Raw genomic sequence first — 26,011 nt, 5'->3', positions numbered from 1 at the left:
GGATGCTTAGGTTACACATCTTTGCTATTGTGAATAGTGCTGCAATAACCATGGGAGTTTAGGCATCCCTTTTATAATCTGAATTATTTTCCTTTGGATAGATACACAGTAGTTGGATTGCTGGATTGAAAGATAATTCTATTTTTGGTTTTTTGGAGAAATCTTACTGTTTTCCACAATGACTGTACTAATTTACATTCCCACCAAGAGCATATAAGACATTTTCCTTTGCATCCTCTTTGGCATCAGCTATTTTTTAAATTTTTACTTTAAGTTCAGGGGTACATGTGCAGGTTTGTTATATAGTTAAATTTGTATCACAGGGGTTTGTCATAAAGCTATTTCATCACCCAGGTATTAATTGTAGTACCCATTACTTATTTTTCCTGATCCTTTTCTTCCCCATAACCTCCACCCTGTGGTAGGCCCCATTGTCTGCTGTTCCTCTCTATGTGTCCATGTGTTCTCATTATTTAACTTGCTGTTATAAGTGAGAATATGCCATATTTGGTTATTTGTTTCTGCATTAGTTTTTAAGGATAATGACCTTCAGCTCCATCCATGAACCTGTAAAGCATACAGTCTGATTTCTTATGACTGCGTAGTATTTCATGGTGTATATGTACACTTTTTCTTTATGTAATTTATCACTAATGGGCACTTAGTTTGATTCCTTGTCTTTGCTATTATGAATAGTGCTGCAATGAACATAACATGTTCATGAATATTTATGATAGAATTATTTATATTCCTTTGGGTATATACCAAGTAATTGGATTGCTGGTTTTAATGGTAGTTCTTTTCTTTAATTTTAGTTCTTTGAGTAATTGCCACACTGTATTCCATAATGTTTGAATAAATTTACACTCCCACAAACAGTGTATAAGCATTTACTTTTCTCTACAACACTCTAGCACCTCTTTTTTCTTGACAATTTAGTAATAGCCATCTGAGTGGTGTGAGACTGTATCTCATTGTGGTTTTGATTTGCACTTCTCCAGTGATCCGAGACATTGAACTTTTATTCATATGCTTCTTGGCCACATGTATGTCTCCTTTTGAAAGTGTCTGTTCCTGTCTTTTGCCCACTTTTCAATGGGGCTTTTTTTTTTCTTTTGTAAATTTGTTCAAATTCCTCATGGATCCTGGATATTAGACCTTTATAAGATGTGTACCTTGCAAAATTTTTATCCCGTTCTTTTGGTTGTCTGTTTACTTTTTTGATAGTTTCCTTCAGTATGCAGAAGCTCTTTAGTTTAATTAGATCCCATTTGTCAATTTTTTTCAGTTGCTTTTGACATCATCATCATGAAATCTTTGCTAGTTCCTGTGTCCAGAAAAGTATTGCCTGGGTTGTTTTCCAGAGTTTTTTCAGTTTTGGGTTCTACATTTAAGTCTTTAATCCATCTTGAGTTGATTTTTGTATATGATTTAAGGAAGGTATCCAGTTTCAATCTTCTGCATATGGTTAGCCAGTTATCCCAGCACCATTTATTGAACAGAAAGTGCTTTTCCCATTGCTTGTTTTTGACACATTTTTAGAAGGTGTGTTGTCTTATTTCTGCATTTCTTATTCTGTTACATTAGTCTATGTGTCTGTTTTTCCACGAGTACTATGCTGTTTTGTTTATGGTAGCCTTGTAGTATAGCTTGTAGCTAGGTAGCATGATGCCTTCAGCTTTGTTCTCTTTGCTTAGGATTATCTTGTCTATTTGGGCTGATTTTTGATGAATTTTAAAATTTTTAAATAGTTTTTTTTCCCCTAGTTTTGTGAAGAACTTCATTGGTAGTTTGAAAGGAGTCACACTGAATGTGGAAATTGGACAATTGGCCCTTTTAACGATATTGATTCTTCCTATTCATGAGTATGAAATGTTTTTCGGTTTGTTTGTGTCACCACTGATCTATTTCAGTAGTGTTTTATAATTCTCCTTGTAGAGTTCCTTCACCTCTCTGATTTTCTGTATACCTAGGTATTTTACCCTTTTTGTGGCAATTGTGAATGGGAATGTGTTCCTGATTTGACTCTTGTCTTGCTTGTTGGTGTATAGGAGTGAAAGCAATTTTTGTACATTGGTTTTGAATCCAGAAACGTTGCTGAAGTTGTTTTTCAGTTGCAAGATGCTTTTGGTCTTCTAGATATAGAATCATGTCATGTACAAACAGAAATAGTTTGACTTACCCTCTTTCTCTTTTGATGCTCTTTATTTCCTTATCTTCTCTGATTGCTCTGGCCAGGACTTCCCATATTATGTTGAATAGGAGTGGCAAGAGAGGGAATCCTTCTCTTGTGCTAGTATGCCTCCAATTTTTCCCCATTCTGTATGATGTTGACTGTGGGTCTGCCATAGATGGCTTTTGTTATTTTGAGGTCTGTTTCTTTAATACCTAGTTTGAGAGTTTTTAACTTAAAAGGGTGTTGAGTTTCATCGATAACTTTTTCAGCATATATTGAGATAATCATGTGATTTTTGTCTTTAGTTTTGTTTATGTGATGAATCATAGTCTTTGATTTGCATATGTTGAACCAACCTTGCATCCCAAGGGTAAAGCCAACTTGATTGTGGTAGATAAGCTTTTTGATGTGTTGCTGGATTCAGTTTGCCAGTAATTTTTTGAGGATTTTTGCACTGATGTTCATCAAGGATATTGGCCTGAAGTTTTCTTTTTTTGTTGCGTCTTTGCCAGGTTTTGGTATCAGGGTGATGCTGGCCTCACAGAATGAGTTAGAGAGGAGTTCCTCCTCAATATTTTGGAATAGTTCCAGCAGGAATGATATAAGCTCTTGTTTGCACATCTGGTAGAATTCAGCTGTGAATTTGTCTTGTTCTGGGCTTATTTTGATTAGTAGGCTATTTATTACTGATTCAACTTTGGAGCTCATTATTGGTCCTTTCACAAATTCAAATTCTTCCTGGCTCAGGTTTTGGAGGACATATGTTTCCAAGAATATATTTGCTTCTTCTACATTTTTAACTTATGTACATAGAGGTGTTCATAATATTCTGATTTTTATTTGTATTTCTGTGGAGTCAGTGGTAATATCCCCTTTGTCATTTGTAATTGCATTCATTTGTATCTTCCCTCTTTTCTTCTTTATTTGTCTAGCCTGCAGTCTATTTATTTCATCAGTTTTTTTAAGAAGCGTCTCCTAGATTTATCGATCTTTTGAGTGTCTTTTTTGTGTGTGTGTGTCTCAGTGTCCTTCATTTTGGCTCTGATTTTAGTTAGTTCTTATGATCTTCTTGTTTTGCAGTTGGTTTTCTCTTGGTTCTCTAGTTCTTTTAGTTGTGATGTTATATTTTTACACTGAGATCTTTCTAACTTGTTTTTTTTTTTTTTTTGAGATGGAGTCTCACTTTGTTGCTCAGGCTGGAGTACAGTGGCACGATCTCAGCTCACTGCAACCTCTGCCTCCCTGATTCAAGCAATTCTCCCGCCTCAGCTTTCTGAGAGGCTGGGACTACAGGTGCCCACCACCACGCCTGGTTAATTTTTTGTATTTTTAGTAGAGATGGGGTTTCACTATGTTATAGTGCTATAAATTTCCCTCTTAACACTGGTTAGTTGTGTCCCAGAGATTCTGGTATGTTGTAACTTAAGAACTTCTTGATTTTTTTTCCTTAATTTGATTTCCCCAAAGACATTCAGAAGCAGATTATTGAATTTCTAAGTAATTGTTTGTTTTGGAGTTAATTTCTTAGTCTTGATTTCTAATTTTATTCAGTTGTGGTTTAGAAATTGGTTGTTATGACTTTAGTGCTTTTGTATTTGCTGAGGAGTGTTTTATTTCCTATCAAGTGATGAATTTTAGACTATGTGCCACGTGGCAATGAGAAGAATATATATTCTGTTGTTTTCAGGTGGACAGTTGTAGATTATTAGCAGGTGCATTTGATCCAGTGCTGAGTTTTGGTGGTGAATAGTATTGTTAATTTTCTGTCTCTGTGATGTGTCTAATACTGTCCATGTGATGTTTCAGTCTCTCACTATTATCATGTGGGAGTCTAAGTCTCTTTGAAGGTCTCTAAGAACTTGATTTATAAATCTGAGTTCTCCTGTGTTGGGTTCACATGTATGTAAGAGAGTTAGGTGTTCTTGTTGATTTAACCCCTTTACCATTATGTAATGCTGTTTGGGGGCCTTTTTTGATGTTTGTTGGTTTAATGTCTATTTTGTCTGAAATTAGGATTGCAACCTCAGCATTTTTTCTGTTTTTCATTTGTTTGGTAGATTTTTCTCCCTCCTTTTACTTTGAGCCTTTGTGGGCTATTGTATGTGAGACTGGTCTCTTGAAGACAGCATACCAGTGGCCCTTAGTTCTTTTTTCAGCTTGCCACTCTGTGTTTTAATTGGGGCATTTAGCCCATTCACATTCAAGGTTAGTATTGATACATGTGGATTTGATTGCATCGTGATATTAGCTGGTTATTCTGCAAACTTGTTTATGTGGTTGCCTTATAGTGTCACTGGTGTGTGTACTAAAGTGTGTTTCTGTAGTTGCAGGTAATTGTATTTTCTTTCTGTATTTAGTGCTCCCTTTAGGAGCTCTAGTAATGCAGGTCTGGTGATAACAAATTCTCTCAGCATTAGCTTGTCTGAAAATGATCCTTTTTTCTCTTTAACTTATGAAGCTGAGTTTGACTAGACATGGAATTCTGGGTTGGTATCTTTTTTCTAAGAATGTTGTATATTGGCTCCCAATCTCTTCTTGCTTGTATGGTTTCTGCTGAGAGGTCTGCTTTTAGTCTGAGGGACTTCCCTATGTAGGTGACCTGACCATTCTTTCTACCTGCCTTTAGCATTTATTCTTTCATTCGACCTTGAAGAATCTGATGATTATGTATCTTGCAGTTGATGTTCTGTAGTATCTTACTAGGGTTCTTTGCATTTTCTGAATTTGTCTAGCTAAGTTGGGGAAGTTCTCATGCATAATATTTTGAAATACATTTCCAAGTTGAGTACACTCTTCCTATCTCTTTCAGCAACACCAGTGAATCACAGATTAGATGTCTTTATAAAATACCATATTTATCTGAGGCTGCATTCCTTTCTTTTCATTCATTTCTCTCTTTTTTCGTCTGGCTGTCTTATTTCAGAAAGTCAGTATTTGAGCTCTGGAATTCTTTTCTCTGCTTGGTCTATTCAGTTATTATTGCATGTGATAGCATTAGAACATAACAAACAATAAATTTTGTCGTGTTTTTCAGCTCTGTCAGGTGGGTTATGCCCTTTTCTACACTGGCTATGTTGTCTGTCAGCTCCTGTGTTGTTTTATTGTGATTCTTAGCTTCCTTGGATTGGTTTTCAATGTACTCCTACATCTCAATGATCTTCCTTCCTATCCATATTCGAAATTCCATTTATACCACTTCAGCAACCTTGGGCCAGTTCAGAACCCTTGTTAGAGAGGTTGTGTGGTTGTTTGGAGGAACAAGGATACTCTGGCTTTTTGAGTTGTCAGAGTTCTTGTGCTGATTCCTTCTTATCTTCATGTGCTTATATTCCTCTAATCTTTGAAGTTGCTGACATTTGGATGGGTTTTAATTTCTTTTATCTCATTTGATAACCTTGGGTTTTGATTGTGGGCAGGGTTCTTGCAGGTGCTAGGGTACTTGCCTCTGTGGGGATGTTCTCCACAATAGTGGAGGTGATGAGTCTTGGGAGTGTAAGTGGTCCCCATTGGTGACTGTGCATGTTGTCACACTTCGTTGGTATGCAGGTAGGGTGCTGACAGGTACAGGTTGTGTGCTTTTTCTGTGTGCTGCAGTTAGGGGTGGTTGTTTGGGGTTCAGGAGTTTCCATTGTTTTCAGTGCTTAGTTTCACTCCCATGGCAGTGTTTGCGTAAGTGTATATACTGGCATGGGCAGTTTAGTGGCAGGATTGGGGCTGGCTGGCTCTGTGACTGCAATGGCCCTCACAAGGGAGAAGGAAGCTGACTATACTCTCGTTGTAGCAGTGACAGGGCAGGAGGCACACACTCACATGTACTCGTAGGGAGAGGAAAGCAAAACCCACTGATGCACACACATGCTGGCTGGCAAAGTGATCTGGGGTGTTGCTTTGGGCCCAGGGGAAGTTGCAGTGTGTGGAGTGAGCTGATGGGCTGGTAGGTGACCATGGGCGGCTGTCCTGCTGGAGTTCTCCACTTGTCAGCTGTAATTGGCCAGCGCAGAAGCTATGATGTGGGTCCCAAGATCACCTCAGTTTGTCCTGGAAGCAGGTGCATCCAGGCTGGCACCCCAGGAGAGACCAACTGACCAGGGAGTGCTCAGGTCAGACTGGCCCCATCTGAAGGGCAAGATTGCCCTGAAGAGTTCAGGTCCAACAGTTCCCCAGGTGCTAAAGTCTCTTAGGTGAGTAAGTTGAGCCTAGGGAGATGGCCATCCCTGGCCCTGCTCCACTACAGGCACTCCCCTACCAAACCCTTTGGGCTCTACATCAGCTGGCATGCTGCCCCTGTCACTTCTCTAAGCAGCTCTCCCTGTCAACTGGAGTGTCCCTAGTGGTTGAGGGAGTCTCCTCCTGCTGGGATTCCAGAGGCTCTTGGTGAGAGTGGGTTGCTCCCTAGCAGTTTATCTCAGCTGTTCCTCTGGAGTCACTGGAGGCCAGGAACCCAGTCCTGGTGTGTAGTGTCCCTGTGCAGGGCTCCCAACATTCTCTCTTTTCAGCCTCGTTTCTGGGTCTTCCCTTAGTTCACTCTCAGTGCCTTCCCTCTGAATATATGTTAAGAAGTGCATCTGTCATCTCAGTCCCTTAGTGGCAGCTGTTCCATCTGGCTGCATCCAGTTGGCCATCTTGTTCAGAGCCACAGGAATTGTCTGGTATGCTAAATGTTTCTGAGCCTTTTTTGCATGAATATTCATATAGAATGTTGGCTAGTAATTTTCATTTCTTGTAGTACTTTGTCTGGTTTTTGTATCAGAGTTTTGGTGGGCCTCATGGAACAAGACAGGAAGTAGTCTCTATTTTCAGTTTTCTTTTTTGAAATGTTTTGAAAAGGATTGGTATATACTTCTCCAGTAAATCCTTCCGGTTCAACACTTTTCTTTCTTGTGAGATTTTAGATTAGTGATTCAATTTCCTTACTTATTATATATCTATTCAAATTATCTATTTTTTCCATGATTTGGTTTGGTAGACAGTATATTTCTAAGATTTTGTTCATTTCAACTGGGTTATCTAATAAGCTGACATAGAATTATATATAGATTTCTCTTCTAATTTTTTCATTTCTGTAAAATCAGTAGTAATGTCCCTACTCTCTTTTAAGATTTTAGGTATTTTAGTCTTACATCGTTTTTTATTCCTGTAGTTAATCTGTCTAGAGGTTTGTCAACTTTGTGACTTGTTCAAAGAAATAAAACATGGTTTTATTGATTTTTCTCTACTGTTTGCTTTTCTTTTATTACTAATCTACTGCAGGCTCACATTTTCTTTTTTGGGGTTTAGCTTACTTTACTTTTTGTAGCTTCCCAAGTGTAACATGAAGTTATTGATCTGATATCTTTTTTTTTCATTAAAAATATATGTGGTTATGGCTATAAATTTCTCTGTTAGCGCTGCTTTTTGCTTCAACCCATAAGTTTTGGTATGATGTGTTTTGTTGTCAGTAGTCTCAAGTGATTTCTCATTTTCCCTATGTTTTCATATTTGACTTGTTGGTTGTTTAAGAGTGTGTTGTTTAATTTCCACAAATTTGTGAAATTTCTTGTTTTAATTTGGTTGTAGATTTTTATTTTTATTCCATTGTGATTGGAAAAGTACATTGTATGGTTTTAGTCTTTTAAAATACATTAACTTGTTCTGTAGCCTAATACGTAGTCTATCCTGGAGAGTGTTCTTCCATGTTCTCTTGAGAAAACTTTAAGGTGTATCCTGATGCTGTTGGGTGGAGTGCTCTATATTTGTCTATTTGGTCTGATTGGCTTATATATTTAAGTCCTCTATTTTTTTGAAGTTCTATTATTCTAGTCATTTTTGAGAGTAAATTATTTGAGTTTTCAACATTTATTATAGACCTATGAACTTCTTTTAATTTCTCTCACCATATCTTCATATATTTTGTATTTCTGATGTTTGGTAAATGTATGTTTATAAATTCTATATTTTCTTGGTGAATAAATCTCTATCAATATACATGTGTTTTGTAGTCTCTTATAACAGTTCTCAACTTAAAGTTAAGTATGTCTGATGGTAGTGTAGCTACCTCTGGTCTTTTTAGGCTACCATTTACATGAAATATCTTTTTCCATCCTATTACTTTCACCTTCTTTGTGCCTTTAGCCGTAAAGTTAGTCTGTTGTAAACAACAAACAGCTGAACTTTTTTAAAATCATTCTTCCAATTTGTGTTGTTGGGGAGAATTTAATTCATTTACATTTAAAGTAATTACTGATAAGAAAGGTCTTCTTTCTTCATTTACTGTTTTCTGTATAATGTTTGTTTTTCAATACTGTCTGACTTATGTTTATTGGATTTTTTTGTAGTAAAATGATTTTATTGGCTTTATCTTTTGTGTATACTCGAAACTATTTTTGTCGTTTCAATGGGGATAATATATAATATCCTAAAGTTATAGTAATTTAATTTGAATTAATACCCATTTAATTCCAATTGCACCAAAAATTTGACTCATACCCAGCCTTGTCAACATGGCAAAACCCTGTCTCTACTAAAAATATAAAAATTAACTGGGTGTGGTGGCACATGCCTGTAATTCCATTACTAAGGAGGCTGAGGCAAGGTAATCGCTTGAGCCCAGAGGCGGAGGTTGCAGTGAGCCAAAATCATGCCACTGCATTCCAGCCTGGGTGATGCAGTGAGACTGTGTCAAAAAAAAAAAAAAAAAAGAAAATTTGACTCATACAATACTATCCTGTTTTTTTGTTGCATTCACAAATTACATCTCTATACACTGTGTGTTTGCTAACATAGATTTGTAATTATATTGTATTCATTTGCATTTTAAATCTTGTAGAAAATAAAAATTGAAGTTACAAGCTAAAATTTCAATAATGCTGGCTTTTATGTACCAGTGTACATTTATCAGAGATTTTTGTATCTTCATATAGTTTCTCTCCAGAATTCTTTTATTTCAACCTGAGAGCTTCTGTTTATCATTTCTCATGTAGAAAATCTAGGGAAAATGAAATGCCTCCAGTTTTTATTTCCGGAAATGCTATAATTTTGCCCTCATTTTAAAGGACCATTTTGCCAGCTGTAGAATTCTAGGTTGAAAGTGTTTTCTTTTATGGCTTTAAATACGTCATCCCACTACCTCCTGATCTCTAAGGTTTCTGATGAGCATTTGGTCAACTATTTCTTAAGGATTTCTTAGATATCATCATTCACTTCCCTCTTGCTGCTTTCAAGATTCTCTCTTTGGATAATTTGATTGTAATGTGTGTCATGGTGGGTGTCACTGCTAATTGAACTTGGAGTTTGTTGTGCTTTTTGGATGTGTAAGTTTGCCTTTTACTGTAAAATTCATACAAATGGGCTTACAGCCTTTGAGACTGACATTTCTTACTTATTAGTTTGCATTTCAAATTCAACCAAGTCTTTGTGAGTCTTGATAGGTCATTCCATGTTATCACTGTGTAGTATTCCATTGCATGGGTGTGATGTACCATAGTTAATCCATTTAATTATTGAAGGACATCTTGGTAGATCACAGATAGTGGATATTCTGACTAAAGCTGGCATAATTATTTGAATGCACATTATTTTTGTTAACATATTTTAAAATGTACTAGATCAATTTTTGAATGTGTTGTAGCTGGATCATATCATAAAATTATGTTTATCTTTTAAGATTGTGAGTTAGTTTGGTTTTTCTTAGTGTTCATACTTTATTTAACCTTTCTCAAACTTACAGTAGAATTTTCAGGACTCTCATCCTATGTAAGAGTTCAAACAGTCTTTTCTCTCCAAATTTTTTCACAATTTTGTTTGTGTTTCTTTGTTTTCCTTTTTGACATTTTTGGAGGGAGACTACAGCCTATGCACATTCACTATCTTGAAAAGATTCTTAAAAGTAGAAGTATCTGATTCATTCCATCATTTACCATATATTCTTCTTAATCTCATTAACACTAAGCATATTACTAATAGCTCTTGAATTTTGCTCTTAAACGTTTGTATCTAACATATGGAGAAAATAAAAGTAGAATTTATATGGTTTATAAACTTTGGAAAGATTAGTGCTAAAGAGCTATTCAGTTTCTTATAAGGATTTAGCCTAAAATTTAGGTAATTTGTCAGTGGAAGGAATGTGATATTTAAATGAGCAATTTTTTAATTGTCCTAAACAGCTAACCACAGTAACAGTAGACTAAATTAGAGGTAACATTATACATTTTTTCACAAGAATAAAGCATTATATATTTTTTCACACAGAATAAAAATATTTATACATGTTAATATTTTGCAAATCAACAAATCAACATATTGCTATTTATTGTTTTTAGATTTTTTTTTTTGTATTATCTGAATTCAGAGGAAAGCTGTAGAGAGTCCAAATAACACAGAAACATCATCCTTTGTTCTAAATTTCTGCTTAGGTTAACTCTCATTTTTATCATGTAAGAATAAATGTCAAGATCAGTCTATCTTATTATTTCTGCACACTTCATTCAAATCATGTATTTACATTTGCTGTGTCCTACAAAATTCTGGCACATACTTAAAATAAGGATGATATAAAAGGTCTTAAAGAAAAACAAATATCTTTCTCAACCATAAACAACTTGAATTTGATATTTTGCCTCTATCTCTTTGATTAGCCATGGATTTCTTTACTATTTTGAGTACTATCTGTAGCCTGTGCTAAATACTTTAAATGCAGTCTCTGATTTAATTTTTTTCGCATGACAATTTAGTGGTAGGTACTATTATTATCACTATGTTTTATTATCTTTATCACCTGTCTACTAATCATCCATTTCTTTCAATTTCATCATATTATGGCCAATGTTATGATTTCTATTTGGCCGGCTCTTGGATAGTAGACAAACTCATTCCTGATTTTTTTACCCTAGTATGATCTGCCAATTTTGGTGAACGTTTTATTTTTATTTTTTGAAATTTATTTATTTATTTTTTGAGACAGAGCCTCGCTCTGTCACCCAAGCTGGAGTGCAGAGGTGTGACGCCAGCTCACTGCAACCTCCGCCTTCTGGGTTCAAGCAATTCCTTGCCTCAGCCTCCTGAGTAGCTGGGATTACAGGCCTCTGCAATCACGCCTGGCTAATTTTTGTAATTTTAGTAGAGACTGGGTTTCACCATCTTGGGGAGGTTGGTCTTGAAGTCCTGACCTTGTGATCCACCCACGTTGGTCTCCCAAAGTGCTGGGATTTCAGGCATGATCTGCTGTTCCTGGCCTGGTGAGTTATTTTATAGATACATATGGTTATCGCATGTCTGTGGCTTCTGTGTACGAATGTCAGTTGCTATGAAGATGGGGATCATTGTTGAGGTTCTCTTCAAGAGAGATTTTAGAAGGGATGTGATCAAATGTAGAGCTATAACTACAAAACAACTGCTACTTCCTTCCAGCTCCACCTTTAGTGTCTGCCCAAAAATGCTCAAAAAATAAAAAAGACAATTATCTGACTAACTGAACAATGGACAGGCTTGTCTCTTGTCAGCTTTTCAAAGTAGAATTTTAAGATTTCTTACTCAGTAATAGGTAACATTTGAAGAATACTTTGAAAAGTGAAATAAGAAAATAAACATCATCTGTAATTTCACCAGCCATAAATAATCACATTTAATATATTGTTTCATATGTTTCCTATCTTTTAATAAATGTTGATGAGAATGATATCATGCTTCACATGTTTTTAGTATAATTCTAAATGTTTTAAATTATATTAAACAATCTTCCAAAACATTCACCTTAAGGATATTCAGTATTCTACCATATGTATGTTCTGTAATTTATCAGATTCAGCATGAAAGGACAATGGATGCTTAGCCTTTCATTCAGAAATAAAAGCAGAAGACAGATATGCATGGGGAACTGCAGTTACCCTTTCTCTGAGCATATCAAGAATATTTTACCATAATTTTGTTTCTTTATTTTTTTCATATTTAATTTTAAATCTTTATTTGCCAGCACTATTTTGTTTAGTGGGATGCATAGTATTGAAATGTGAGATAAAATGTTGAATCAAATATTACACAAAATTAAAAGTGCATGAAGTGAATGGATCTCCATGAAATTATGTTATATAAAACAAAGAGCAATTCTTAAAATGTCGCATGATGTATAAATTTACTCAAATATTCTTAAAATAATGAAATCATAGAAATGGAAAAAAAGAGAAATATTTACTAGAGGTAAGTATTTGGGAAAGGAGGGGTGGTTATGGCTATAAGTGGGGAGCAGAGAAGTCTTGTGGTAATGGAACAGTTATGTATCTTTATTGTAGTAGTAGGTAGCCAAAGCTACGTATGTGATGTAAATTTCATAGCATTATAAACACACACACACACACGAGTGAATATATAATTAATAATATTCAAATATACTTTGTGAATTGCAAAAAAATTAAGTGCTTTTTCTTTCCTGACATTTTAAAATACTAATAATTCATACTTAATGATCCCCTAGAAAATTATGGAGTAGAAGTAATAGGAATGAACCTAAGATTATTAGACTCTTAAAGAAGATAAAGCTAAGCTCTTTAGACATGCAGATAGATGATAAAGACCCATGGGGTGTGTGTGTGTGTGTGTGTGTGTGTGTGTGTGAAGTATGCCTTGCTCTATGTCTCAGGGCCTGGATGTCCTAACCTGGAGAAGCTGTGACTGTTAGCTGCCCCCTTTATGTTGTGGCCACTCTTCATGTAGCTGGTCTGTGAGGAACTCTGAGTTTCCAGTTCACCAGCTCAACTTGTAAAGCAACCCTGTCTTAATCCTGTCTAAGATGCTGGGGGCACTAGGGCTGCTGCCACTCTGGTGCCTGCACTGCTGCCATAAGCAGCCTGTTTGAGTGGGGTGTTCTCAGAAGGGGAGTCTCAGGGCATGATCCAAACTGTATTATCTCACACAGTGATCTCATTTGGCAGCTAATTTTCCAATTTTTCATGTTAGAAATCAGACATTTCTCTAAGGATTTGTGTTGTAGGTGTGATGTGAGGCTCTGGGGAGGAGTAGGGGACCCGTTGAGAGAAGTCTGTTTACTTCACCCACTGTGCTTGGCATGTGTACTGGTCTATAGGAAGCATTTGGTGAGAACACCATTTGTAAACACCTGGCGCAAAGGTGCTGACATGATAGTTCTATTTCTGTAGCACCTGGCCAGTGGAGATCTTGACCAAAAGCCCTTCCTTAGAGACTGGAGCAGTTGCAGATCTGGGAAGCTAACCTGCTTAACTGAGGGATGTGATGCTGGGTTGATTCAGTGCTCTTGCTCTATCTGGAGGATAGCTGGTGAGTGCTCCAGAGAATTTGAATCACTCCTTTTCCTCTTTTTTCTTATCTTCCTCTTCCTTCTTCTTCTCCAATTATGAAACCACATTCTTGGAAAGCTTCCAGATTATTGGCCTGGATAAGGAAGCTCCAGCAGTATTATTTTAAATGTTTAATATACAATGTTTAGTAAGCCCCATTGATTGCAGGAAGAGTCTTAGAAAGACATGAAAGACATTCACATTGGCAACATATGTATCGAGTGAACAATGTGTACTAAAATGGACAGATGAGAGGTATACATTGGGGTGTGAGTTGATAATCTAGCAGGTTGTGGGGCTAGAGGGCTTTGGGAAAAGACAAAGGAAGAACATGCAAACAAATAAAATAATACTGTCTTTCAAAGACTGAACCCTGCTTCGAAAAAGTAGAGAAAGGAAACATATAGGATCATACTTAGTTTATATTTTCCCCTAGATTTCAGACTTTAAGTCCTCCGACCTTCTCTACTCTGTAAACCTTCTTCTAATTATTTACATAAGATACTGTGAGTCTATGCATTTTGTTCCCTATAGGATGTTCACAGGGAAAGATATAGGCATGGTTCAATATATAGATTTAAAATGAATGCTTGTAACTTTGGTTCCCTTCTCTCCATTTCCTTAATGTGCTGTCTAAGAGTACATTTCTATAAATAAAAAGGCTGTAGTACACATCCTTGATAGCAGCAGTAGCAAATGTACTGTGGAGTCTGGATTTCACTCCGGTATCTGTCCTGGGACACAAGTGCCTCTATGAGGAGTGTGTAGGACAACTTCAAAGACAAAAGGAATATAGGAAATATCTAGGGTTCTGTGAGAGAAAGATAGAGGTGGAGCAGAAAATTTCAGGCTTGAACAGAGTCAGCAGAAGGCAAGATGTGGTCAGTGCCTTCAAAACCAGAGATAGGTATGATGCTGCTCTGTTTACAATTCCAGGGAGGTGAGTTGACCTGGCTGTGGTCATACAACTTAGCAAAAAAATCTGGGGCCAGAACTCAGGCCTTTGTTAGGTCTGTCTGTCCTTCTGGCACATTGGCAAATTGTACGAGGAAAGCCCAGGTGGAGATGGGTTAATGTTCAACAATGTGGCATTCAGCTAAAGTGGATCAGGGCAGGAAGTTTTATGACTTAGGGAATGTGTTAGACAGGAAGCATTCATTGCCCCCAATCAAGAAAGACAGCCCTTGACTACCAGTTAGAGAATCCCCCAAGTCCCTCTTTGCCATAAGTCACTGAAACTGAGACCTAAGGCAGGGCCTCCGTGAGTCAGGAGCACTTAATCCAGTGGACAGATCCCAGAACACGGTATTTCCCAGTCTGAGAATCCCTGTCATGCCAGTTATGGATAAATTTGCATTTTAATTGGGACATTGCTGGACCAGCCCAGTTTAGGCAGTTCCATTTCCTGCTGGGTGGGTTAGCAGTCCCTATAAAGAGGTTCTCTGCTGCACAACTTCTAAACTCCTGGTACTTGAGCACCGATCTGCTCTGGAAAGCCTGGTGAGTCTGCTTCCTTGAGTTCTCTTCTTTTTGACCTGAAATGTTGAATTTAATTGAATCCAGCAAGTCTGGTGGATCCAAACCTATGATCATGGAGTTGATGGTACTTAGTGGATGGAACTATAGGATTAGACTATGTGATAGAGTGTTTTATATTGCTTTTTAAAAATGTACAGTTATATATTCATATGGACAGAGAAGTTAATAGGAAAGCTTTGGTTGGAAGAAAAGGATGAATCTTTTTCTCTTTTCCATATTTTTCTGGTGTTCTTTTCAAAGGTTTGTGTCTTAGCAGGTGTGAGAGCCTGCACTTCTTCCTGAACAGGCCTTTGCTCTATGCTCAAGTCAACCCACTGGTGCTTTACAACAGATAATGATGATAGGAATAGCTTGTGAGATTGCCCAGGGGGTCTGAACTTGTGACTGCCTTTCCTGAAGATGTTAATTTCCTGGATTAACATGCTTGCTTCTTTATTACAGAGATGTTTTCTTTGGTAAAATTGTATGAGGAAAGGCAGGATTTCCTAGAAGCAACTTACTAAAGTGGAAAGGAAAAGACAAGAAGTCATGAAAAGGGAGCTAAGAGTTTAAATAAATTTTTGGAGATTGGAGAAATAATATGTCATGTTATTCCATAAGCTTTAATGATATGCCATGGTATTACATAAGCTTTGGCGTCTCTCTCTGGAGGATTCCTTTCCCGTGAACACTGTTATATCATTTCTTTCAGATTCTGAGACTCCAGCAGGATGTCTTACCAACAGCAGCAGTGCAAGCAGCCCTGCCAGCCACCTCCTGTGTGCCCCACGCCAAAGTGCCCAGAGCCGTGTCCACCCCCGAAGTGCCCTGAGCCCTGCCCACCACCAAAGTGTCCAGAGCCCTGCCCACCTCAGCAGTGCCAGCAGAAATATCCTCCTGTGATACCTTCCCCACCCTGCCAGCCAAAGTGTCCACCCAAGAACAAGTAACAGCTTCAGGATTCATCAGGAGCATGAAAGGATAAGAATAATTGGCTCACCTCATTCCACAGCTCCACCTTAGTCTTCTTATGAAACCTGCCATGGATACACAGGAAGCTTCCTTTCCCTTAGCTTGTGATCTGTCCATAATGTTCCCTGATTGCAAAATGTTTCCTTTCTGAGGCTGCCATACTGCCACTGTCCTGGTGGAGACTGAACAAAGGAAGTCCTCGGCTTTGTCGGTTCCCAGAGCTTCAGAAGAAAGCCCAGCAGCTCTGTCCCTGGGAACCATCAGAGAATTCTGTTGACGTTTCCTGTGTCTGTCTGTCCCCTGGGCATGAGCTTCTACCACCTGTGCAGTTGTCACTTTCCTTTCACTCCCTGAATAAAGTATCTTTGCATAATATTTGCGAATGGATCTTTTGTTTCTTTTTCAAATCTGCTTTATTAGCAATGTGATATGATCATTTGTATTTATTCCTACCTTTCTGTGATCCTCAGGGAAGATCTTACAATTGTTGCTATATGAATTTTGGGTCATAGCAAGTATTATTTCTGTATCATTTTATACCCCTTTTATTTTTCTTAGTGTTTGATTGATTTGCAGAACATATTATTCTACTTTTCCAAATGTCTATCTTTTTATTGCAAAGTGAACCAAACAATATTTACATCATACATCATAAAATAGTCTAAGCCATAAAATCTAATTTCTATCTGAAATTTGGTTGGCACAATGCTTGACACATAATAGCAGTCACTTAATTGAGGCTTATTAGCAGCAATATATCATCATTTCCACCACAAGCATCATCACCATCATCATCATCAACCCCCCCCGACTACAACCACCAAGATATTTGTTCCAGAAAGAGAGTGGCTTGGATATAACGGATATAGGAAATAGGATGACTCCCTACTGTTACTTTTAATTGATTCATAATACTTGTACACATTTATGGAATACATGTGATATTTTGTTACATGGATCAAATGTGTAATGATCACGTCAGGATATCAGGAAATTTAGGGAATCCATGACCTTGAGCATTTATCATTTCTCTCTTTGCTGGGAACATTTTAATTCCTCTCTTTTTGCTATTTTGAAAAATACAATACATTGTTGTAAATTAGTCACCATACTCTGCTATCAAATATTTAAACTTACCTCTTTTACGTATCTCTATGTTTGTACTCTTTAACCAGCATCTCTTCATTCTCCACCCCTGAACATCCTTCCCTGCTTCTGGTATCTATCATTCTGTTGTCTACCTTTATAGATCAACTTTTGTAGCTCCCACAGATGAGTGAGTACTTGCAGTATTTGTTTTTCCCTGTTTGACTTGTTTTACTTAACATAATGACTTCCAGTTCCATCCGTGTTGCTGCACATGACATGATTTTATTCTTTTTTACAACAAAATAGGATTTCATTGTGTGTCTATACAATATTTTCTTTTTCTATTTATTCATTAATGGACACTTAGGTTACATATTTTTGCTATTGTGAATAGTACTGCAATAACCATGGGAGTTCAGGCATCCGTTTGATGGACTGATTTCTTTTTCTTTGGATAGATACCCAGTAGTTGAATTTCAGGATTGAACAGTGGTTCTGTTTTTAGTTTCTGGAGAAATCTTTGTATTGCTTTCCACTGCGGCTGTACTAATTTACATTCCCGCCAGAAGTATATAGACTTCTTTTTTCTTTGCGTCCTGTCCAGCATCTGCTATTTTTAAAAATTTTTTATTTTAAGATCAGGGGCACATGTGCAGGTTTGTTATATAGGTAAATGCATATCACTGGGGTTTATTGTACAGCTTATTTCATCACCCAGTTATTAATCATAGTACGCATTAGTTATTTCCCCTGATCCTCTCTGTCCTCCTAACCTTTACCCTCCAATAGGCCCTATTGTCTGTTGTTCCCCTCTATGTGTCCATGTTTTCTCAGCATTTAGCTTTCAGTTATAAGTGAGAACATGTGGTATTTGATTTTCTGTTCCTGCATTAGTTTTCTGAGGATAATGGCCTCCAGCTCTACTCATGCTCCTGCAAATGACTTGATTTCTTTTTTTATGGTTGCATAGTATTTCATGGTATATATGTATCACATTTTCTTTATCTTGTCTATCATTGATGGGCACTTAGTTTGATTCCATGTCTTTGCTATTATGAATAGTGCTGCAATGAACATAACATGTGCGTGTGTCTTTATGACACAGAATGGTTTATATTCCTTTGGGTATATACCAAGTAATGGGATTGCTGGTTGGAATGGTAGTTCTGTTTTCAGTTGTTTGAGTAGTTGCCACACTGTTTTCCACAATGGTTGATCTAATTTACACTTCCCCCAACAATGTATAATCATTCGTTTTTCTCTGCAAGTCTCCAGCACTTTTTATTTTTTGACTTTGTAGTAATGGCCATTATGACTGGTGTGAGATAGTATCTTATTGTGGTTTTGATTTACATTTCTCTAATGATCAGTGGTATTGAGTTTTTTTTTTCATATACTTGTTGGCTATGTGTATGTTTCCTTTGAAATGTGTCTATTTCTGTCCTTTGCCCACTTTTTAATGGGGTTGGTTTTTTTTCTTGTAAATTTGTTTAAATTCTTTATAGATGCTGAATATTAGACCTTTATCAGATGCACGCTTTACAAAACTTTTCTCCCGTTCTGTAGGTTGTCTGTTTACTCTGTTGATAGTTTCCTTTGCTGTGCAGAAGCTCTTTGGTTTAATTAGATCCTATTTGTCAATTTTTATTTCATTGCAATTGCTTTTGGTGTCTTTGTCATAAAATATTTGCCTGTCCCTATGTCCAGAATGGTATTGCCTAGGTTGTCTTCCAGGGTATTTATAATCTGGGGCTCTGCATTTAAGTCTTTAATTCATCTTGAGTTGATTTTTGTATATGGTATAAGGAAGGCATCCAGTTTCAATCTTACACATAGGGCTAGCCAGTTGTCCCAGCACCATTTATTGAATAGGGAGTTCTTTCCACATTGCTTGTTTTTGTCACATTTTTTAGTGATCAGATGGTTACAGGTGTGTTGCTTTATTTCTGGGTTCCCTCTTCTGTTCCATTAATCTCTGTGTCTGTTTTGTAGTAGTACCATGCTGTTTTGGTTACTGCAGCCTTGTAGTATAGTTTGCAGTCAGGTAGCATGATGACTCCAGCTTTTTTGTTTTTGCTTAGGATTACCTTGGCTATTCAGGCTCATTTTTGATTCCACAGAATTTTATAATTGTTTTTTCTGGTTTTGTGAAGAATGTCATTGGTAGTTTGATAGGAGAGGAATCACACTGAAATTGTAAATTGCTTTGAGGAGCTTGGCCATTTTAACTGTATTGATTCTTCCTATTAATGAGCTTGGAATGTTTTTCCATTTATTAGTGTCATCTCTGATGTTGTTCAGCAATGCTTTATAGTTCTCTGTGTAGAGATCTTTCACCTCCCTGGTTAGTTGTATTCCTAGGTATTTTATTCTTTTTGCCACTGTTGTGAATGGGATTGTGTTCCTGATTTGGCTGTTGGCTTGGCTGTTGTAGGTATATAGGAGTGCTAGTGATTTATTTTTGTATGCTGTTTTTGAATCCTGAAACATTGCTGAAGTTGTTTATCTGATGAAAGAACTTTTGTTCCTAGACAACAGGGTGTTTTAGATATAGAATCATGTCATGTGCAAACAAGGATAGTCTGACTTCCTGTCTTCTTATTTTGATCTCCTTTCTACCCTTATCTTTCTTGATTGCTCTGGCCAGGACTTTCCATAATACGTTGAATAGAAGTAGTGGGAGAGGGCATCCTTGTATTCTGCCAGTTTTCAAGGGGAATGCTTCCAGCTTTTCCCTATTCAGTATCATATTGGCTGTGGATTTGTTACAGATGGCTCTTATAATTTGAGGAATATTCATTTGTTTAATATCTAGTTTGCTGAGCATTTTTAACATGAAGCAGTGTTGAATTGTATGGAAAACCTTTTCTGCATCTGTTGAGACAATCATGTGATTTTTATCTTCAGTTCTGTTTATGTGATGAATGGAATTTATTGATTTGTGTATGTTCAACCAATCTTGCACCCCAGGGATAAAACCAATTTGATTCTGCTGGATAGACTTTTTGATGTGCTGCTGGATTAGGTTTGTCAGTATTTTGTTGAGAATTTTTGCATCGATTTTCATCAAGGATATTAGCCTGAAATTTTCTTTTTAGGGTTTGTGTCTCTGCCAGGTTTTGGTATCAAGATGATGCTGGCTTTGTAGAATGAGTTAGGGAGGAGTTCCTCCTCTTCAACTTTTTGGGATGGTTTCAGCAGGAATGGTACCAGGTCTTATTTGTACATCTGGTAGAATTTATCTGTAAATATCCCCTTTGTCATTTCTAATTGTGTTTATTTGAATATTTTCTCTTTTCTTGTTTATAGTCTAGTTGTAGTCCATTTATTTTATTATTTTTAAAGTAATTCCTGGATTTGTTGATATTTTGATTTTTTTTTTTTTTTTAATATCTCAGTCTCTTTCCGTTTAGCTCTGGTTTTGGTTATTTCTCGTCTTCTGATTGCTTTGAGGTTGGTTTTCTCTTGGTTTCCTCGTTCTTTTAGTGTGACGTTAGGTAGTTACACTGATATCTTTCTAACTTTTTGATGTGAGCATTTAGTGCTACACATTTCCTCTTAATACTTCTTTAACTGTGTCCATAGATTCTGGTATGTTGTATGTTCATTCTCATTAGTTTCAAAGAACGTCTTGATTTCAGCCTTAATTTGATAATTTACTCAAAAGTCATTCAGGAGCAACTTATTAAATTTCCATGTAATTGTATGGTTTTGAGTGAATTTCTCAGTCTTGATTTCTAATTTCATGGTGCTGTTTTCTGAGAGACTTGCTGTTATGATTTCAGTTCTTTTGTATTTGCTGAGGAGTGTTTTATTTCCCACCATGTGATTGATTTTAGAGTTTGTGCCGTGTGGCTAAAAGAAGAATGTATATTCTCTCGTTTTGGGATAGAGAGTTTTGTAGATGTTTATCAGGTCCATTTGGTTCTGTGCTGATTTCAGGTCCTGAATATATTTGTTAAATTTCAGCCACCATGATCTGTCTAATACTGTCAGTGGGGTGTTAAAGTCTCCCACTATTATCATGTGGAAGTCTAATTCTCTTTGAAAGGCAATAAGAAATTACTTCATGAATGCGAGTGCTCCTGTGTTGGGTGCATTTATATTTAAAACAATTAGATATTCTTGTTGAATTGAACCCGTTACCATTATGTAATCCTTTTTTTTTTTTTTTTTGGTCTTTATTGATTTTTGTTGGTTTAAAGTCTCTTTTGTCTGAAATTGGGATTGCAATCCCTACTTTTCTCTGTTTTGTGTTTGCTTCACTCTCAGTTCCTTCCCTCTGAAAATCTGTTAAAAGTGGGCCAGTTGTCTCTATCCCTCAGTGGCAGCTGTTCTAACTCGCTGCGTCTAGTTGGCCATCTTGCCCAGAACCACAGGAATTAGCTGGTATGTTAAATGTTTTTGAGGATTTTTTTGCATCGATATTCATGAGGAATATTGGTGCGTAGTTTTCATTTCTTGTAGTGTCTTTGTCTGAATTTTCCATCAGTATAATCCTGACTTCATGGAATAAGACAGGAAGTATTCTCTATTTTAAGTTTTCTTTTTTTGATAGAGTTTGAGAAGGATTGGTATATACTTCTCCAATAAATCTTTCTGGGTCAATGCTTTTCTTTCTTGTGAGATTTTAGATTAGTGATTCAATCTCCTTACATTTTACACAACTGTTCAAATTTTCTATTTCTTTATGATTTGGTTTGGTAGAAAGTGTGTTTCTAAGAATTTGTTCATTTCGGCTGGGTTATCTGATAAGCTGACATCGAATTGTTCATATTTTCTCTTAAAATTCTTCTCATTTCTGTAAAACCAGTAGTAACTTCCCCACTTTCTTTTAAGATTTCAGCTATTTGAGTGTTACATCATTTTTCTCTTCTGTAGTTAATCTAACAATTTGTCAATTTTGTTGCCTTTTCAATGAAATAAATCTTGGTTTTACTGATTTTCTCTACTTTTTTCTTATCTTTTATGTATCTCTATTCTAGTCTCTCACATTTACTTTTTTGGGTTTGGTTTACTTTTCTTTTTGTAGTTTCCTAAGGTGTAACATGAAGATATTGATCTGAGAATTTTTTAAATTAAAAATGTATGTGGTTATGGCTATAAATTTCCCTGTTAGCACTGCTTTTTCTGCAATCCTGAAGTTTTGGTATGATGTGTTTTTGTTGTCAGTAGTCTCAAGCTATTTCTAATTTTCCTGTGATTTCTTATTTGACATGTTGGTTGTTTAAGAGTGGTTTTTGTTTGTTTGTTTGTTTCCACGAATGTGTGAATTTTCCAGTTTTAAGTTGGTTATATATTTTTAGTTTCATTCCAAAGTGATTGGAAAAGTACTTTGTATGATGTTAGTCTTTTAAAATATATTAACTTATTTTCTAGCCTAGTATGTGGCCTATCCTGGAGAGTGTTCCATGTTCTCCAGAGAAAACTGTAGGGTGTATCCTGCTGTTGGTGGGTAGAGTGTTGTGTATTTTTTTGTTTGGACAAAATGGTTTATATTTTTAAGTTCTCTATTTTCTTTTTGAACTTCTATTACTCTAGCCATTTTTGAAAGTGAAGTATTTAAGTTTTCAACATTTATTATAGAACTATCAATTGCTTTTAATTTCTCTGAATGTATCTTCATATGTTTTAGAGTTCTGATGTTAGGAAATGTATGTTTATAACTTCTATATATTCTGGGTGAACAAATCTCTTTATCAATATATATGTCCTTTATAGTCTCATAACAGTACTCAACTTAATTGTGTCTGATGTTATTGTAGCCACCTCTGGTCCTTTGTTGCTGCTATTTACATAAAATATCTTTTTCCATCCTATTACTTTCAACTTCTCTGTGTCTTTAGTTGTAAAGTTAGTCTCTTGTAAACAGCAAATAGGTGAATCAATTTTTTTATTTACGATCCATGCTTCCAATTCTGTTGCTGGGGAAAGTTTAATTCACTTACATTTAAAATAATAACTGATGAGGTAGGTTCTCTTTTTGCATTTATGCTTTTCTCTATGTTATCTTTCATCAGTGCCTGATTTGTGTTTAGTTTTTTGTTTCTGTAGTACAACTTTTTAAATGGTCTTTTTTCTATTGTGTATTCTAAAATATTTATTTTGTGGTTAAAGTGGAGACTGTATATAATATCTTAAAGTTATACTAATCTAATTAGCAATAACACCAACAATTTCAATTGCATAGAAAAATTAACTCATACAACCCCTTCCTCTTTTTATGTTTTTACAAATTACATCTTTATACATTGTATGTTCACAAACATAGATTTGTAATTATATTGCATACATTTGCATCTTAAATCTTGTAGAAAATAAAAAGTGGAGTTACAAGTTAAAATTACAATAATGCTGGCTTTTATGTACTTGTGCATGTTTATCAGGTACTTTTATATCTTCATACAGTTTCTCTTCAGCATCTTTTTTATTTAGAGACTGTGTCTCTCTCTGTTGCCCAGGCTGGAGTACAATGGTGCAATCTCAGCTCACTGCAACCTCCGCCTCCTGCATTCAAGCAATTCTCCTGCCTCAGCCTCCTGAGTAACTGGGATTACAGGTGCACACAACCACACCTGGCTCATTTTTGTACTTTTAGTACAGATGGGGTTTCACTATGTTGGTCAGACTGGTCTTGAACTCCCGACCTCGTGATCCGCCCACTTTGGCCTCTCAATGTGCTGGGATTACAGGTGTGAGCCACCGCGCCTGGCCCAACATCCTTTTATTTCAACCTGAGAGGCTGTCTTTATCATTTCTAATACAGAAAATCTAGGGGCAATGAACTGCCTCAAGTTTTGATTTCTGGAAATGTCATAATTTTGCCCTCATTTTTAAGGACAATTTTGCTGGCTGTACAATTTTAAGTTGAAAGTGGTTTCTTTCTGGAATTCTACAACCTTGAAAGAAATCACTTTCAACCTAGAATTCTACAGCCTTGGAGATCATGAGGCAGTAGGATGATATATTGAAAATTACTTATTCAGAAAACTACTTCTGATAAGAATTTGGTCAACCACTTATTAAGGATCCCTTAGATATGATGATTCACTTCCTTCTTCCTCCTTTCAATATTCTCTCTTTTGGTAATTTAATTATAATGTGTCTCAGTGTGGGTGTCATTGAATTCGTTGAACTTGGAGTTTGTTGCACTTTTTGGATGTGTAATTTTGCATTTTGCAAAAATCATAAAAATGGAACCATTTTAGAAACAGTATGTAGCCTTTGAGACTGAGTTTTTTTTACTTATCAGTTTGCATTTAAAATTCATTCATATCTTTGTATTTCTTGATAGATCATTCCGTGCTATCACTGCATAGTGTTCCACTGCATGGGTTTAATGCACCACAGTTTATTGATTCATTTATTGAAGGGCATCTTGGTAGATCACACTTCTTGGAATTTATGAATAAAGCTGCTGCAATCATTTGAATGCAGGTTATTTTTGCTGAAATATTTTGAAATGTACTAAATCAAAATTTGCTGGATCGTATTGTAAAATTGTGTTTATTTCTGTGAGACTGTTAGTTTTGATTGTTGTAATAATGTTTATGTTTTATTTCATATATTTATAACTTACAGTAGAATTTCAGCTCTCCCGTGTTAGATTTCAAACAGTTTTTTTCTCTTCAAGAATGGCGATCATTAAAAAGTCAGGAAACAACAGGTGCTGGAGAGGATGTGGAGAAATAGGAACACTTTTACACTGTTGGTGGGATTGTAAACTAGTTCAACCATTATGGAAAACAGTATGGCGATTCCTCAAGGATCTAGAACTAGAAGTACCATATGACCCAGCCATCCCATTACTGGGTATATACCCAAAGGATTATAAATCATGCTGCTATAAAGACACATGCACACGTATGTTTATTGTGGCACTATTCACAATAGCAAAGACTTGGAATCAACCCAAATGTCCATCAGTGACAGACTGGATTAAGAAAATGTGGCCCATATACACCATGGAATACTATGCAGCCATAAAAAAGGATGAGTTTGTGTCCTTTGTAGGGACATGGATGCAGCTGGAAACCATCATTCTTAGCAAACTATCACAAGAACACAAAACCAAACACCGCATGTTCTCACTCATAGGTGGGAACTGAACAATGAGATCACTTGGACTCGGGAAGGGGAACATCACACACCGGGGCCTATCATGGGGAGGGAGGAGGGGGGAGGGATTGCATTGGGAGTTATACCTGATGTAAATGACGAGTTGATGGGTGCTGACAAGTTGATGGTTGCAGCACAGCAACATGGCACAAGTATACATATGTAACAAACCTGCACGTTATGCACATGTACCCTAGAACTCAAAGTATAATAATAATAAAAAAAAAAATTTCACAATTTTGTTCGTGTTTCCATGTTTTCCTTTTTGACTTTTTTTGGAAGGAAACCACAGCCTGTGCACATTCACTATCTTGAAAAGATTCTTACAAGGAGAAGTGTCTGATTCATTCTATCATTTAGCATATGTCCTTCTTAATCTCATTAACACTAAGCAAGCTGTTTACATTACTAACAGCTCTTGAAATTATGCTCTTAAATATTCTGATCTAACATATAGAGAAAATAAAAGTAGAATTTATAAGGTCTATTCACTTTGGGAAGGTTAGTGCTAATGAGCTATTCAGTTTCTTATAAGGATTTAGCCTAAAATTTAAGTAATTTGCTACCAGAAGGAATGTGATATTTGAATGAGTGTTTTTTAAATGTCCTAAAGAGTTAACCACATAACAGTAAACTCCAACAGTAAATTGGAGGTAACATTAAATATATTTTCACACAGAATGCTAAATATCTATATATGTTAATATTTTACAAATGAACACATCCATATATTGCTAATTATTATATTTAGATTTATTTGCTTGTATTAACTTAATTCAGAGGAAAGTCTCAGAGAGTCCAAACAACTAGGAACTGATCTAAATTTCTGCTTAGATTAACTCTCATTTTTATC

The 26,011-nt window shown here is 36.2% G+C and overlaps 1 protein-coding gene across 1 annotated transcript; it reads left to right on the top strand.

Annotated features, from left to right (window-relative positions):
* The first annotated feature begins 15,488 nt into the window (after nt 1-15,488).
* Nucleotides 15,489-15,999, top strand: LOC112607870 (small proline-rich protein 2D-like). Its single transcript, XM_025359147.1, has 2 exons — nt 15,489-15,582; nt 15,613-15,999. The coding sequence occupies exon 2, from the start codon at nt 15,711-15,713 to the stop codon at nt 15,927-15,929; it is 219 nt and encodes a 72-aa protein (XP_025214932.1). The 5' UTR covers nt 15,489-15,582; nt 15,613-15,710; the 3' UTR covers nt 15,930-15,999.
* The last annotated feature ends 10,012 nt before the right edge of the window (nt 16,000-26,011 follow it).

Source organism: Theropithecus gelada, chromosome 1 (genome assembly GCF_003255815.1).
Source record: "Theropithecus gelada isolate Dixy chromosome 1, Tgel_1.0, whole genome shotgun sequence".
NCBI classification, from domain to species: domain Eukaryota; kingdom Metazoa; phylum Chordata; class Mammalia; order Primates; family Cercopithecidae; genus Theropithecus; species Theropithecus gelada.
Note: the sequence above shows the minus strand (reverse complement) of the source record. Positions and strands in the feature narration are given on the sequence as shown.